This window comes from Eubalaena glacialis, chromosome 18 (assembly GCF_028564815.1).
Source record: "Eubalaena glacialis isolate mEubGla1 chromosome 18, mEubGla1.1.hap2.+ XY, whole genome shotgun sequence".
Lineage (NCBI taxonomy): Eukaryota > Metazoa > Chordata > Mammalia > Artiodactyla > Balaenidae > Eubalaena > Eubalaena glacialis.
In genome coordinates, this window is record NC_083733.1 from 60,324,782 (window position 1) to 60,341,721 (window position 16,940).

A 16,940-nucleotide genomic window follows, 5' to 3' on the forward strand; every position below is an offset into this window, starting at 1 on the left:
GGTCCACCATACCTGCCAAACGCTGGGTTTCTAAAGAAATAAAAACTACCTTGTTTGAGCGTCTACTATTTTGAGATTTTCAAATCCAAAACGACACAGATGATGAAGAGTCAAAAATAATCTCAGGCTAAGGGACTCGGCTAAGGATTCTTCTCTCAACTTTTTCCATTTCACCATGCACTGGCCCATGTCTCCCTTCTCTCCCAAACCCCTTCCCTGAACAACACACAAACCAGTCTGGGCCCAGCCTTATAAATACTGATTTTATAGAAAGGACCAATTCAAAATTGGTCAGATGCCACACATTAGAAGCTTTCCAGAACCACAAGGATGAAAAACCAAAACCAAAACAAAACAAAAAAACAACAAAAACACATCTCAGAACAAACAAAAATACCCCAGATCAAACTGCCTGAAGGTCAAGGTCTTGGTTGACCAAAGGCTTCTAAAGAAACACATGTGGATGGGGGGTGGAGAGACCCCAACACCTGAACAAGTACCCAGAGTGGAAGGAAAAACAACCCAGAAATTCAAACCCACAGTCCCTGCCCACCGGCCCCCCACGCTGTCCAGAGGGAGGCAAAGGGCTTCACAGCTTTTTTGCAGGGGGGAGGGGGGAGAGTCATGGCAATAGCTTAAATATTGGGAGGAGGAGAATTTTTACACTTCAACTTTTTTCTCCTCTTCCTCTTCAGGGGAAGTAGAGAGACTGGTAGCTTGAGGTTAAGGAGAAAACTGATTTTTATTGTTTTAATGGGGAAAACGTCTAGAAATGGCAGGCGGCCATGAAAACTGCCAAATGTGATCTGTGATCTGATGGCCCCAATTCCTAAAGAGGAGGTGAACCCTGGTGTAGTAGGTTAGGAAGGGTACCAACCCTGGGTGCTGCAGCCTCTTGGGAAAAAAAAAAAACAGCTCCAGAGAGAAAGAATTGGGGGGAGGGAACGGAAGGGGGCCAGAATGGGGGAACCCTTAAGTAGTACCAAAATTAGCTGCCGTCTGCTCCCTGCTTGTAGGTCCCTGGGGTATGAAGAGTGGCAGGGAGGGCGCTGGGGCTGAATGGAGAAGAAATTGAGATGCTGATAAAAAAACACCCTACTTGAGGGTCTGAAGAGTAGAAAACCAGTAGGGGTCAATCAGAGTGCTTTCTTGGGTCATCCCCCTGAACACCATCGCAGTTCTGGAGGGAGATCAACGCTGCCTGGGCTGAGGGTATGGGCTGGTGACCCAGTCCTGACCCTCGGCTCCCAGGGGGAGGGGGTGGGGGTGGGCATGGTGGGCTCTTCCCCCCCCCTCCCCCGGCTTCACCTCCCCTCCTCCCGGCCAGCCCGGCCGCCCCCACCGCCTGGCCCATTGCAGGGCAACACCCAGTTGTTATCGTGCAGACCCAGGCGGCAGCCGGGCGTCTCGCGATCGGCTCGGCGGCAGCACATCCAGTAGGAACGTCCATAAGGCAGGTCGTGGTGGTAGGGCTTGGGGTGCCAGCGGCAGAGCGACACATCGCCCTTCTCGTATCTCTTGCGGCACTGCTTGCAAGGGTCATCGCGGTAGAGCGGGTCGCGGCTCCAGCGCGAGTCTGTGGCCCGCACGCCGAACGCCTCAATGATGCCCTTGAAGTGGTGGCAGGTGCACTTGAGGGCCGCCAGGGCCCGCGTGGGCAGGAAGCTGAAGATCTTGACCAGCACGTGCTCGGGCAGCAGCAGCATGTACTGTCGCGGCTCCAGCAACCGCTGGATCTTGAAGCGGATTTCCAGGAAGTCGTGCGACACGTGCCGGTACAGGCGGCACAGGGAGGTGTCCACCGTCCCCTCAGCATCGTCCGGGCCGGGTGCAGTGGCGGGTGAGTCGGCTGGCGGTGGCTCGGGGGGCCCATCCGGTCCCCGGGGCTGGAGGAAGAAGAGCTGGCCAGGCGGGGGTGGCTCCTCGGGGCTGACGGTCAGGCACACCGTCTCCTCCTTCACGTTTTTGGTACCATCCTTGCCGAAGAAGATGCACTCATCCACCACCCCCGTCACCACCACATCCACATGGAAGCCTGACGCGCCACAGTCCCGGGCAGGGGGTGGAGGGGGAGCCGGGGGAGTGTCCTCGGGCCTGGCAGGGGCTGGGGTCTCACCCTCGCTGGCTTCATCCGCCCTAGCCAGCAGAAACTCCACATTGCTGGGGAGGGCATCCCGAGAGGGGCTGATGAGCTGGTACAGGTCGCAGGTGATCTTGTCCTTGGCCCGGGCCCCAGGACCCGGGCTGCCAGGGTAGACACAACCCGGCCGGCCCCCACTCCCGTTGGGCAAGCTGCCATCCGGTGCACGGGGCTCTCGGCCGTTGGAGATCCGGAAGGCGATGCGCACCTCCCCGGGGCCTGGCCCGGGCCGCTCCTCCTTGCGGAGGCCTTTGGCTGGAGGGTTGTCCCGCTGAGCCTCGAAGTGGGCCACGGCCTCCGCCACACGGCTGCAGTCCCCGCCACCAGACCGCCGTTCGGACCCCAGCCCCTTGGCAGGCCCACCCTGCTCGGCCGACACGTAGACCACAGGCGCTGGGGTGCTCGGACGCGGGTAGCTCTGCAGGGCCAGGGCGGCCCGCTGTTCCACCAGGGCCACCATCTCAGCCACAGAGAGCAGGTCCACATCCTCACTGGCTGAGGCTGGGGCCCCCTCAGCAGCAGGGGGCCCGTCTTGTCCCCCTGGGTCCGGAGGAGCCTTCGTAGGCTCAAGACAGCGCCTCCTCCGCTTGGCCTTGGAGCTGTCACTGCCCCAGTGCCCCTTGACCTTCATGGAGCTGGCCCGGCTGCCTCCACCGCACTGGTGGGCCACAAAGAAGGCCACCTTCTCCTTTGTATTCCCGGGCTTGATAACATACCACGTGTCCAGCAGGACTCGACCCTCATCGCCGGCAGCGGCTGCTGAAAGGAGCGGGGCAGGCTGGGAGGCAGGAGCCTCCGTGGCCAAGGCTGGGGGTGTGTTTTCTGAGTGGGCAGGGCCATGGTCTGGCTCCGCCCCCCCGCCTGGCTCAGGACAGGCCGACGGCTTGAGGGCTGCGGAAGGCGGGCGCGGCTGGTTCTGGGAGTAGGTGCCAAAGGGCCGGGGGCACCACAGCTGAAAGGGAAGGAGGCCCCCTCGGTCCATTCTGGGGAATGGTGGCAGACAGGCGGGGGTTCACCACATCTCAGGACCTGAATGGCGGTGGGGGGCTCCACAGGCCACCTGGAGACAGGGAAGAGGAGGTTGGGGAGCTGGGGAACGGCCTGCCCTCCCAGTATCCCACTGACCTCAACGTCTCCTGACCTGAGGGGACAGACCAAACTAGACCACTGAGATCCTGTTCCCGCCCCCCTGGCACAGGTGAGCAAATGGAAGGCTGCAGAGGGGACAGGACCTGCTCCTGTAAAACAAAGAGTGTGACCGGAGCTGGCAGTTTGCTCCAACCCTCCGCCGTCTCACAGCCTGACTGGGTTCACTCACGATCCAGAGGCCTCCTGCTGCTGTAACTTTTTAAACAGAAATGAAAGTACCAACTGACAGCTCCTCCTTTTTCTATTTGCTCACCTAGTAACAAGTTCCTGAAAAGACAAGAATTCCCAGCCCTGCCCACGGCTACTGCGGCTTGAGCCCAGAGGATGCAGCAACAAGGTAGGCTGGGCAGGGGAAGAAAATCAGAGGTCGGAGACAGAGAGGTCCTTAAGAATTCAGCTCCTCACTTTGCTTGGGTCATGAGGCTCTTGAAGGATCCCTTAAAGCTGTGTATCCTCACCCAGAAAGATGCACACACTTGCACCAAGACTGGGCAGGTAATTCCCTTAAGCACAAACGCAGACCCCTGGGATGAGAAGGCCTTTCTAGTCTAGTTTCCTCAAGTTACTCACAACTTGCTGAGTTTGAGGCTCAGAGTGGGGAAGGCTTACATAGTGTAACACCAGGCCCTCAAACTTGTTTTCCAGACTTTTCAATTTAGGACTTGTAATAGTGACCGTTTTATTTTGCAATGACTTTGTGTGCGTGACCTAATCTGGAAGCAATTTTGCTAATGACTCTGACACGACCAGGTTCCACTGCAGGACCAAGAGTCTCAATCCCTCAGTCTCAATCCTTCCCTGGCCCATTTCCCTCCAGACATCTTGAAACCAAAATACCCTTCAGGGCTTCCCTGGTGGCCCAGTGGTTAAGAATCCGCCTGCCAATGCAGGGGACACGGGTTCGATCCCTGGTCTGGGAAGATCCCACATGCCGCGGAGCAACTAAGCCCGTGCGCCACAACTACTGAGCCTGCGTGCCACAACTACTGAGCCCGCGCGCCTAGAGCCTGTGCTCCGCAACAAGAGAAGCCACAATGAGAAGCCCGCACACTGCAACGAAGAGTAGCCCCCGCTCGCCGCAACTAGAGAAAGCCCGCGTGCAGCAACGAAGACCCAATGCAGCCAAAAATAAAAATAAATTAAAAAAACCCCAACGAAATACCCTTCAAACATCGAAACTTCCACATGCTTACAGACTGGTAGAAGTAGTTTGCTGACTCCTGGTCAGACTATTTTGAGCCACGGGCCAAATCTGGCCCACTGCCTGCCTCTGCAAATAAAGTTTTATTGAAACATGTTCATTTGTTTATGACTGCTTTCATGCTATCATGGCAGAGCTGAGTAGTGGCAACAGAGAACATATGGCCTGCAAAGCCTAAAATACTCATTATCTGGCACTTTATGGAAAAAGTTTGCTGACCTCTGCAGTATATATGGTCCCTCTAAATTCAGGCAATACCACAGACACCACTAAATCACCATTTACTTCATAGCCCTGTAGACACCATTCAAGATCTAGACAGCCTCCAAACATCCACAGACCCCAGAAACAGAAAGTCCTAATCCTAAATATCCTTGCCCCCCGTAATCCCCAATCCCACCTACCCCAATACTTACAGCCCCTGCTGAAATGCCAGTTTCTTGCTTAAAAAAACAAAAACAAAAATGCCACACAGCCCCTAAAACCTATAGAAGGCTAAGTTTACCAACCACCAACACATCTAAAATGTCCAGGAATAGAAGCTACCACATCAAAGGCCATTCATTCTCTATAGATGCAAATGTATCCTGACGTAAAATATCCAGACGCTCTCAAATCCTGCTCTAAACTTCCAAACCTAAAAATATCCCCTCCAGCACAGAAAGCCTCAATCTCAACGAACCCCTCACAGATCCCATGCCTAACCAAGAACTCAAACACACACAGCAATTTCCCAACCTCACAGATGACCCAAAAGACCAGTTTCCTGAAATCCTATACTCACCTCAAACTCTTTCTAAACCTCCACATGTATTCCCTAATTCCACAGAAGCCCCCCAACCGCAAAACAACTCACTAAAGCATAAAAGCTCCGTAACACATAAAACTAATCCCAAACCAGATATTTCTCAAAAGCCAGAAGAACCTCCAAAATACTCCCAAAGAAACCTTACAAAATGTTAATAAGCAGACATGAGCTTATGGCATGCTCGCTGGCAGCTTACTGGGTACTGTTCTAACAACGCCTGCTAATCCTCCCCCGTCCCTAGGAAGCAGGTAGTGTTATCAGTCCGTTTCCAAATGAGGCACAGAAAGGTTAAATCCCATGTCCGGAGACAATCAGGTAGGAAGTCGGGAGAGCCGAAAGCCCACGCATTCTGGGTCCAGAATTGGTACTCTTGGACTCTTTTCTTTGCTTCTCAGTCTCTCCGTGGCTCCCCAAATCCTATACCCACCAAACACCCCAATCCACACGGGAGATCCCCTACAACACAACCGAACCTTCCACACTACAACAGAACGGAAACCGAAATCCCAAGGTGCCCCCTAAACTCGAGGGAACCCCAAAGTATCCCCACACGCACGCAAGAATGTCCCCAAGCCCCCAAATATAGCCTCCCCGGAATCCGCCAACCCCTGGGGCTACCCTCGAAACCGAAACACGCCCCCAAAGAGCCCCCACCGGCGAGCCCCGCCCCCCCTGCGGCGGGAGAAGGTGGCTGCACACACACGCGTGCGCACGAGTGGGAAGAGGGCCCGCCCCCTCGCTTCTTCCCTCCGGCTGTCGCGCGGGCGGGCACCCGACTAATTTCCCTCCGCCCCTTTGTTGACAGACGCGCGCGTGAGGCCCCCAGCCAATGAGCGGCGGCCGTTCGGGGCCATGCCCATATAAGGAAGGCCTTGGCGAAGGGGCCCAACTTTGGAGGGAGGAGTAGGCGAGAGGTGACGAAGGGGGTGTGGAAACAGCCGAGTGCAAGAGAGCGTGGAACAACTCCCAACTTCCTGCTAAACGGAGGGACAAGGCCAGGACTGAGGCCACGGCATTCAAGGAGAGGTTTATTACGACGTTTCCTCTAAACAGGAGCCTTGATTGACAGTTGAGATTTAAAGGGCCAAGCAGTTTAGGGATTGAGACTCCAGGCCGGAAGGAAGGGGTTAGAAAGATCTAAAAGTGCCTAGCTTTGGTAGGGAGCCCTGGGGGGCGAGATTTCCTGCGGGGGAAACTGGGCAGCGGGATCACCTAACCCTGAAAAACAAATGCGCAGAACCCTGCGATGGCTCCCGCGGCAGTGAGTCTAAGCCTCTGGGCCTGGCATTCAAGGCTCAGGCCGTGTGGCCAAAAGGACCTCTCCGGGCAGCCCTTCCAACCAGGCGCCGCAAATCTGACTCTGAGTTGGTACAATAAAAGACTATGAAATACCTCAATAATGTTTTTTTAATATTGATTACCTGTTAAAATGATACTATTTAGGATATAATTGAGTTAAAATACTTAAAATTAACTTCATCTCCTTCTTTTGACTTTTTAAATGTGGCTACTATAAGATTTTAAATTGCGCGTAAGGCTCACTTTATATTTCTCTTGAACAGCACTGGCCTAGAACCTTTCAGTGCCAGGCAGACTCAAGAGACACTCAAAGGTGGCCCCACTGCAGGCATCTGTCCATCCCCACCACCCTGCCTGCTACCAACCATCCCACACATCAGAGCCAGAAGGGTCTTCTAAAAGTATAAACCTGACCTTGTCCCTACCCTTCTCAGAACCTACCATAACTCCCCAGTGCCCTTGGGAAAAAGCCCAGATACCCCACCGGTCCAGCCTCGTCCTTCCCCACTCTTCCACACCCCCAGTGGACCCAGGTAAGCACCTGATCTGGCATACAGAGTAGTTAGGATACTGGGGCCCTATCTGATCCTCGATAGGAGCTGTTATCTCCATTGCATAGATGAAGAAATTGAGGCAGGACAGGTTGCCTAACTAGCCCAAGGTCACACATAACTGGTGTGACTTCGAGTAGGGATATGAACCCAGGGAATCTGATTCTAGATTGCTGCACTCTACTGTTTAATTATATATTCTCTGGGGTCTCAGCTCAGCCATCCCCTGCTCCAGGAAGCTAACCTCCCAGGCTGGGTCAGGCTCCACCTCTGGGCTCCCACACTGGCCTCCTTGCTATCTATTTCTCAGAGTCACCAAGCTCTTCCCTTCCATAGTCTTCGCATCTGCTGTTTCCTCTGACTGCAATGCTTTCCCCCCAGATCTCCACATGGTTCAATCCCTTCTATCATTTGGGTCTTTGCTCAAATGTAACTTTAATGGGCCTGTATCTTTAACAGAGAGGCCTTCCCTGAGCTCCCTTCCTGGAAACCTCCCAACTGCCCAGAGGGGGACCTCTGGGTTCCCAAGTCCCAGCCCTGCCCACTCTTGAGTCATCACTGTCTAGAGATGGATCTGTCTCCTCCACTGGAGAGTGAACCCCCGGGAGGAGAGGAGGAAGGAAGGGTCAGAGGTATCATGCTCATCATGGTGACCCCAGCAACACTGCCCAGCATGGGACTGAATGGATCAAAGCTCCTTTTCCAGAGGCTCCATGTCGTAAACTCCATGAAGCCTGACAGTGTAAATTCTGTTTCACACCCAAGTATTCTATCTGTGTCCGAGGTCACTGGGGCAGAATTTTCTAACTTCCACACACTGAGCCCAGCACAAAGCCCTACGCTAAGACAGCTTTTAGAGAATGCTCCGTGAAGATCCATTTATTGTAAAACATCAGAAGCCAGAAAGACTGAAAATAAAACGATGGGAAAAGACTGACCAGGCAAATATGAACCAAGAGTCAAGGAGAGGAGTGACATTGCTGTTTAAAAAAATAGTAACAACTGACAAAAGCAAAAGGTATTATTAGGAACAAAGATGGTGACAAAACAAACTGACCCATTATACACAAAAGTTCTCAACATACGTGCTCCTAATACTATGGCCTCAAAATATACAAAGCAAAGAACAACAGAATGACAAACAGTTTGGCAAATCCACAAATGTAATGGGACACCTTAATATATCTCTCCATAAGACATTGGCTGAAAAGATAAAATCAGTAAGGACCTGAACCGCACAACCAGCACCCTTGCTGGAATGCCCCCGACAATTAGAGAATCCAGTTTTATATCCCTCATCTGACATTCAGAGGTCCTCCTGTGTGCTGGCCCTGGGTTGGATGCTGGGGATACAGAGATGACACTGAGTTCACCAGAAAGAGCTCGTGGGAAAGGGGGCAGACATCCAAATAAACAATCATGGCCAACATGAATATATTACAGAGCAAATGATGATCACAACAGCAGTTAACACTGGAGCACTCACCGTGAGCCAGGCTTTGCTGTGAGTACTTTACAAATATTAACTCATTTAATTCTCACATCATCTTACTAGTTTTCATCTCGCTTCAGGGATTAGGAAGTGGAGGCATAGAAGGGCTAAGTAATTGCAGTCGGACGCAGCTCTGTGGCTGAGCTTTGACTCCAAGAGTCTGGCTGACTCCAGAGTGCAAGCAGCTCATTCATTGAGTATATGGAGCACTTTTCCTGGATCATCTTGTTCCTGGATCATCTTGTTCAATCCGCAAGGCCTTTGCACTCTCTGTTCCCTATGCCTAGAATACTCTTCCCCAGGTATTCACAGGGCTCACCCCCTCCTCAGATCACCTTCATGGGACCTTCCTTTTTTTTTTTTTTTTAACTTATTTTATTGAAGTATAGTTGATTTACAATGTTGTGTTAATTTCTACTGTACAGCAAAGTGATCCAGTTGTACATATATACATATTCTTTTTTCATATTCTTTTCCGTTATGGTTGATCACAGGATATTGAATAGAGTTCCCTGTGCTATACAGTAGGACCTTATTGTTCACAAGACCTTCCTTGATTGAAAACTGCAGCTCCTGCCACAGACAGACATACACACTCTCCTTCCCTGATTTACTTTTCTCCTTAGCACATGTTACTATCTAATACACTATAAACTTTATAAAGTTTACTGTCCGCTCCCCTCACTAAAATGAAAGCTCCCCCAAGGCTGATATTTTTGCCTAGTTTTTTTTTCACTGCTGTGTCGCCAGCTTTTAGAACAGCGCCGAGCAGTTGGCTACTATTAGTGTGGTCCCCAGAGCGGCAGCCGCTGGGAGTGTGTTAGAAATGCAATCTTGGGCTCTGCCCTACACCCGCTGAATCAGAATGTGCACTTCAACAAGCTCTCTGGGGGATTGCAAGCACAATTAAGTGTGAGAAGCAACGCCCGAGCACATCACAGGTGTGCAGTGCATATTTGTTTGAACAAACCCCTAACACTGCCATACTGTCTGCCTTCTGCACAGTTGCTACTGGGGACCTCTTGTGAAAAACTAGCTGGTCCAGCCGAGTCCACTGGTGGAAATCCTGCTCCCAGGACCAAGGTAGGATGCCACCTCCTCCAGGAGCTGTGCTGGTGCCCTCCTAAGCTACACAGGATCTCTTCCTCCTCAGGCCTCCTCTGGCAGCACCTGTCACCTGCCCTTGCTGAATGACAATGACCTGGGTGAGGGCCTCTCTCCCCTTCATCCTCTGGGTTTCTGGAAGGCTGGGACCTCTCCTCAAAGGTACAGCTGCTCCAGCCTCCGCACGTGGCTCCCTGGCCTGGTTTAGCTCTTCCGGCTCCATCCTTTCCATGGTAGCCAGAGAGAGCGTTCCAAACACAAATCAGACCACAGCACTCCCCTGTTGAAAATTCTTCCATGAGAGGTGCAAGTTGGCAAAACAAAATGAACGAACAAACAAACAAAACATGCCCAGGAACCGTTTCTCAGAAAGCTACTGGAGGATTTGCTTCACCACAGGAAGGAATAAACCAAGAAAAAGGAAACTATCAGATCAAAGAAATAAGATCTAGCCCAGAAAAAGGCAAAAGGAAGGAATCCCCAGATGAAGGTAAAGGGAGCTCCAAGGACAGCTGTGCAGCGGATGGAGGGAGAACCTGCTTCTATCAATGCACAGAGAAAGGAGAAAGGCTGACAATTAACAAGCTCAGCCTGCCACTTGAGAAGCTGGAAACAGTAGCAACCACAGAATAAGCCAAAGAAGGAAGGAAAGGATAAAAAGCAGATGCGTGACTCCCCCACGCTGAGTCAGGGGATCCCCCCCTCCCCCCACCTTGGGGTACCTCCATCCCATGGTCCGGGAGGTCAAGGTCGTGCCAGCACAGGGCTGGGCACAGAGTGGTGCCCAGGGAACGCACTTGCCCACTGCCAAACAGGCATCAGTGGCAGGACCCCGGGGCTCTGCTCCTGTTCCTCCTCCTTCTATCCTCCACCGTCTCTACCCCGTCACCCCCACTACTACTTTGTCCGCAACCCTGATCCATCCATGTCCCTTTATTGGCTTTTTGGACTCAGGGTCTGCTGGTCTCTCTCCCCCTCTCAAGTTTCCCTTTCTGACTAACAGCTGATGGTACGAATCATCCAAATCCTCAGGATCTAGAGATCCAGGGTGCAGACAGAATCCAGACAGGGCCTCCGAGCACCCCAGCTTTCCCACTTCTAGGGGTGTGACCGTAGGCAGGGTTTTTAATCCCTCTGTGCCTTGGTTTCCCCCACTGAAAAATACAGATAATCACAGTACCCACCCATGGGTTGGCTGCTGATTCACTGAGATCAACCCAGGAGAGCGCTCACTGCCAGCAAGGCACCAAGGAGGGGTTCAATACGAAGGCACCAGGATTATTAAGAAAAGGTGAGACAGAGAATTCCCTGGCAGTCCAGTGGTTAGGACTCCCCGCTTCCACTGCACGGGGCACAGGTTCGATCCCTGGTCGGGGAACTAAGATCCCGCTAGCTGCGCAGTGCGGCCAAAAAAAAAAAAAAAGTGAGACTGCTGAAGAGTTATCACTGATGGAGTCAAAGACATCTCTCTTTATTTCACATTCTGAAATGAAACCGATCCTACTCCCCCACAATAATCAAAATATGGCCATGCCTTTGTTACTGTTGGGTATTGGGTCTCACCTAGTAATTAAACAGAATTTACAGAGCAGCTACTGGGTGCCAGACACTGTTCCAGGCATCGGGGACATGCAGGGCACAGGAGACAGAAATCCTTGTCCTCATGGATTAGAGAGAGGGGACAAGAAATAGATAGTAATTTTCAAGGTGCTACAGGGAAACAAACATACCAAGTGAGAGGGATGAGGAGTGTAAAGCGGGGGTTATGATCTTAATTGAGGGGTCAGGAGCAGGTGACAAGCCAAGTCTTTGAGAAAACCTGTGCTTTTAGGAATAACGCAGCTTTACCAGAGCCGCTAGAAATATACCATTCACAATGATAAAAAAAATATATCATTTTGTATGAGTAAGCTTCAGATAAGCACAGGCTGAAAACACACTTAAGATTTGAAGAAAAGGCAAAATAACTTGGAAACGAGACACGTTTTCTAAGAGAAACAAATAAAGGGGGAAAAAGGTGTCACATCACCCCGGGGCACCCAGATGTGACAAACTGCTACAGGGAAGAGTAAGAGGTTGGCAACTTTTCCCCAAACTAACAGGAGACCTGGAGATAAAAATGTACCTGGTACAGGCCCTGGCACATAGTAGGTGCTCTATCAACATGGTGGACTACTCAAGGGATGAACCCCCATTTTCCAGAAGAGGAAACTGAGGTCCAGAGGGGTTAAGTGACTTGTCCAAAGTCACATAGCTGGTGGGTGATGGAGCCAGGATTCAAATCTGGGTGTTCTGGTTCCAGAGCACATGTTCAATAAATTTTTCTTGAAAGAATAAAATTAATCAAAATACTTCACACTTATTAAGAGCTTAATACGCACTAGGCGTTTTATACATGTGACCTCATCAACTGCTGACAAGAGCCTCACGGTTGGAATGTGGCCCCATTTTACATATGAGAAAACTGAGGCCCAGAGGGGGAAAGCAACTTGGCCAAGGACACACAGCAGCAGAGGTCGGGGACAGGAATGTGGTCCTATCTGACGCTGATGCTATTAACCATAAGCTTTCCTATCAGGGTCAGACAGTTTATGGGATAAACCCCGGAAGCCTCAAGACAAATGAACCAAACCGTTTCAAAATGATTGACAAAGTTGCCAAACTGCCCAGTGAGGTCCTAATGACCAAAAAGTTGGGAGAAAAAAGCACACAGTTGTTAGAAATATTTCATATTCACAGAAATACCTGGAGTTGGGCCAGGCTGGGCATTGGCAAGTGAAATATTTATATTTGGCTGGGGCTAGGAATGGGAATGGGGACAGATTGAGTTTCTGAGCACCCCCTCGGGGAGTCACCCTTGGGCTTGGGTGCCCAGGGGTAGAGGGTGGGGAACTACAAGAGTCAGGATATGGGAGGAACCTGGGAGAGAAAGGAAAGGCAGCCTGGCTGATGTCTCCCTCGCTGGTCCTTCTCTACTGCCCTCTCTCAGGTCTGCGTTTCCCATTCCCATTCAAAAAAAAACGACAACTCAGGTGTATAAAGCACTTACTCCAAGCACTTCACGTGCTTACCTTCCCGAACCCTATAACCTTCCTAGGGGTTCTGATCCCATTTTATAATTGAGGAGAGGCCAAAAGACTTGCCCGAGGTCACACAGCAAGTAAATGGCAGAACTAAAATTCAAACTGAGGACTGCTTCAGTTCTCAAGTCTCTGCCCTACTCATGACATTGTACTTCAGTACAAGGAGAGGAGAGTAAATTACAGTGGGGAGAGCACAGATTCTGAGCCAGGATGTCTAGGTTGGAATCCTGAGTCTATCGTTTAATGCTGGATGACCTTGGGAAAGTTGCTGAACCTCTCTGTGCCTCTGCTTCCTTTCTGTAGAATGGAGAAAATAACAGCACCTACAACTTAGGGGTGTTGTCAGAATTAAAGGACTTAATACATACAAGTAGCTAAGAACAGGGCCAGGCACTTCCTAAACAGTAAGTGTTAGCTGGAATCGACTGTGGGGAACCCGCCCCCTCCCGCCCCCGCATGTTTCTGAGCTGGGGTGTGCCCAGCTCAGTGCCAGGTTTTGAGAAAACGCCCCTGAGGCTGGACTAAAAAGGAGGGAATCCATTAGCACCTGTGACCCAGTCACATTCCTGGGGTGGGGAACTTCCCACCAACAGCTCTTAGACTAAGGACTTACCCCGAGCCGGGATGACGATCTTATGAAGCCTCCTCTCTTCTCAGTGGCATGTTGTTCCCACAATAGATAAGGGCACTGAGTTTCAAAGAGGGGACACTTGCCCAGGTCACAAAGGAGTAGCAGAAGAAAAGATCTGAATGCTGGAATGTCCATACACGTAATCCGCTACACTTTTCTAATCCCACTGGAGAAACGAGAGTGCAAAAGGTCGTCTTTATGGCCCCTGCTGGCCATATTATCCTACAGTTCTGTGACTGTCCAGTTTATCGGGAGTCTCTGGCTGGACTAAGCAAACTATCGCTACAGGCAGGCCCCTCGTCTCATGCTCCGCACTCCACCCACAGTTCTGTATCCTAACCTACACACCACTCTACCACTGATTTCTCTCTTCCACCATCTCAGCTTGCCCTCCTGCCCCCAATCCGATCCAGAGGCTCCAACCCACCGCATCCACAGCTGGCCTTTCCCTCGGAGCCTCCAGACCCCTTCATTCATCTAGCACTGACTCCCATGCCTTTCCACATCCCCTACGCTAAACCCCTCGAAATTGCCCCCTTCAGGGCCTCTGCCAGGACGCCCAGCCCCTTCTCCAACTCGGGACTCCTTTCCCCAGCTCTGAGCTCCCTCACAATCAATCCCAAAGCTCGACTCTCTCCCCACCTTCAAGACCCATCCCCAGCCCCCATTCTTCTACTATTCCCTCCGGCTCCCATTTCTCCCAATCCCCTCCCCCAAGCGATCTCCCCTCACCCAGCCCCTTCTTTAGTCCCTGCCTCTTCTCTCTCGCCACAGGGTCCCGAACCCCCGCCCGGGTTCTCAAGCGCCCCCGGCCCCCTCTCGGGGTTCTCACCATCTCCCCACGCTGCAGCTGCCTCGACTACGCGGGTTTCCCCCACTCGCTCCTCTCCAGCCTCCCCTTCCGGGTTCCCGCCCCGAAGCCCGCTGGGAATTGGAGTCCGGGCGGCCACGGACTACAACTCCCAGAAGGCAGCACGGTCAAGCTTGGAGGTGGGGAAGAAAGCAAACTGGGCGGGCTGAGGAAAAGAACGACTCTAACTCCCAGGAGGTAGAGAGGGGGCCTGACAGCGCAGGCGCACAGAGCGCCCCCGCCAGGCGCACTGGGAGTTGGAGTGCAGCCTCCACCATTTTGGCCCGGGGCCCTTGGAAAAGGGATTGAGAAAACTGCAAAGGGGCAGTTTTTGTGAGGGGTGGAGAGGTGGGAAGAGCAAGTTTACAGATTTACTTAAACTGATTAACATAATAATTAACAGTGCCTTGTACTTTCTCAAACACTTTCCCATCCATTTTTCCCCCTGGTTTTCTTACCACCACCTCCTAATTTACAAATAAGGAAATTAGCCTTAAGCTTTAGGAGGGAGGATAGCTCCATGCACTAGAAATTTGTACATATCATAGAAGATTCACGAAGACAGGCACCTTTTTCTAGCTTGTTCAAGCACACAAAAGAGTGTAAACAAATGTTGAGTAAATATCTATTGTATGTTAATTATATGCCAGACACTCTGCACAGAACCCAAGAATTATCCCAAATTTATAAAAACTAAGGCAGAAAGAATTAGATTCTTCTCCAGGGCAACACAGCAAGAAAGTGATTTGAACTGAAATGTGTTGGACCCCAGGGCCTCTGCTCTCCACTAGGTTGCTAGATGGTCTCCCCTTAAGCTATATTTTCCTGTCCATCCTCCTCACGGGCCATGAGAGTGAACTTTCTAAAATGGAAAGTTTGCTATATTAAGGAACATAACAACTTCATGAGGGGAACTGCTATTAAGGCTCGATTCCAATGGCCCTCCTCTGAATCTTTTCTCAATTTATCTCTCTTTAATGCAGCCTCTGCCTCACTAGATTCTCACGGTCTGTGAGCCTTCCCAACTGCACTGGGAAGACTTTGGCTAAATTCCCAACTTCTAGCATAGCGCTTGTCACACAGTAGGCCCTCATTAAACATGCGCTAAAGGGAAAAGTTGGTAACGGGACACCAGAGGTTGGGAAGGGAGACTGGTCACATCTCCCTTGCGTCCGGAGAGTTGGCAGTTAGGGAGACCCCGCCTCCTCATTAGGCTCCACTGGCTCGGGACCTCAGAAGTGGCCTGGGGGCGGGGCCTGAGGGGGCGGCACCTGCCGAAAAGGCGGGCAGCTGAGCGAACGCTGATTGGTCGGCACTTTGGCGCGTACCGGCAAAGAGTGTGTCAGGAGGCGCGAGGCCAGGCTAGCGCTGTGCTGGAAGACAGGGCCTTCCCCAGGCGCGCGTGCGCACGGCCACTCGAACCCTGCCGTTTTCCCTCTCCAGTCTCGCACCCAACACATTTTGGCGGGAAGTGGTGAGGGCGTGGCCTGGCCTCAAGAGTTCGCTCTTGCTCTCCTCAGGCCTCGCGCAGGAGCCTCGCGCCAAAGGGGATTCGCGTCCACCTCACACCTGGGCTGGGAACGTGGTGGCTGAGGCCGGCCTGAGGTTCGCGCACGCGGCCAGCCTACCGGGACCAGCACGAGACGCTGTCTGATCGGGCTCCCAAGTGTGGGGCTGGCGCAAAACCAGAAGGGGGGGTGCTCACGCCATTGTGCACGTCCTGAGGCGGGTGCTAGAGGCCAAGGGGAACGGGGCGGGTGACTAGCCGGCCAGAGGGGAGCCTGGGGTCCACTTCGTGGTCGTGGCCTCCCTCTGGGAGTTTCAGGCAGACGGGAGGGCGGGTGTGCCTTGGGTGCCCAGGCCCTGGGGGAGGCAGGAACCGAGCAGCAGAGCCGGCGTTTGGGTTTGAGGCTGGGCCTAGGTTTGGGGATCCACGCTCAAGTTTCAGATACGAAGTATCTGAATAGGGTTGGGGATTTGGGGGTCACAAGTTAGGATCTGGGGTCTCGGGATTTGTGTCTGGAGAGAACTCGTTTTGGAAATCTGAAGGTCTTGGGTTTTGTGGCTGGAAGCTTTCCTGTTGGAATCAGAGATCCTAGTCTGGGGATCTGGAAGTCTAGAATAGCATTTTGGGGGTCCGGGGTCTAATTTGGGAGGATTGAAGCTCCAGTGTAGATTTAGGGTCTAGAATCTCAATGTAGAGTATGAGGTATGAGATTTAGGGTCTGGAGTCACAGTTTGGAACTTTGAGAATTGTTAGGACCTGCGGTCCCCCACATTGAGTATGAGGCTTCAATTTTAGAGTTTGGGTTTCAGAGTGGAACTCACAGGTGAGATCTCAGTTTAGGGTTGGGGGTCACAATTTGAGGGTCTGAAGTGACAGTTTGGGGATCTAGAGGTCTTTGTTTTAGGATCTGAGGTCAATTTGGGGGGTTGAGGTTTGCTCTGGGGAGATTGAATTTCTTACTTTAGGGTTTGGGTTCTCAATATTAAGGTTTGTGGTCTGTGTTTTTTTCTTTTTTTAATTAATTAATTTATTTTTACTTTTGGCTGCGTTGGGTCTTTGTTGCTGCGCGCAGGCTTTTCTCTAGTTGCGGTGAGCAGGGGCTACCCTTCGTCGCGGTGCGTGGGC

General features: G+C 51.9%; 1 protein-coding gene across 1 annotated transcript; it reads right to left on the minus strand.

The window, feature by feature from the left end:
• Positions 1 to 723: 723 nt before the first annotated feature.
• Positions 724 to 14,356, minus strand: FBXO46 (F-box protein 46). Its single transcript, XM_061174425.1, has 3 exons — positions 14,291 to 14,356; positions 13,441 to 13,624; positions 724 to 3,200 (listed from the first exon to the last, which is right to left on the minus strand). Exon 3 carries the CDS (start codon positions 3,120 to 3,122, stop codon positions 1,305 to 1,307), a length of 1,818 nt encoding a protein of 605 aa, XP_061030408.1. The 5' UTR covers positions 3,123 to 3,200; positions 13,441 to 13,624; positions 14,291 to 14,356; the 3' UTR covers positions 724 to 1,304.
• Positions 14,357 to 16,940: the final 2,584 nt, after the last annotated feature.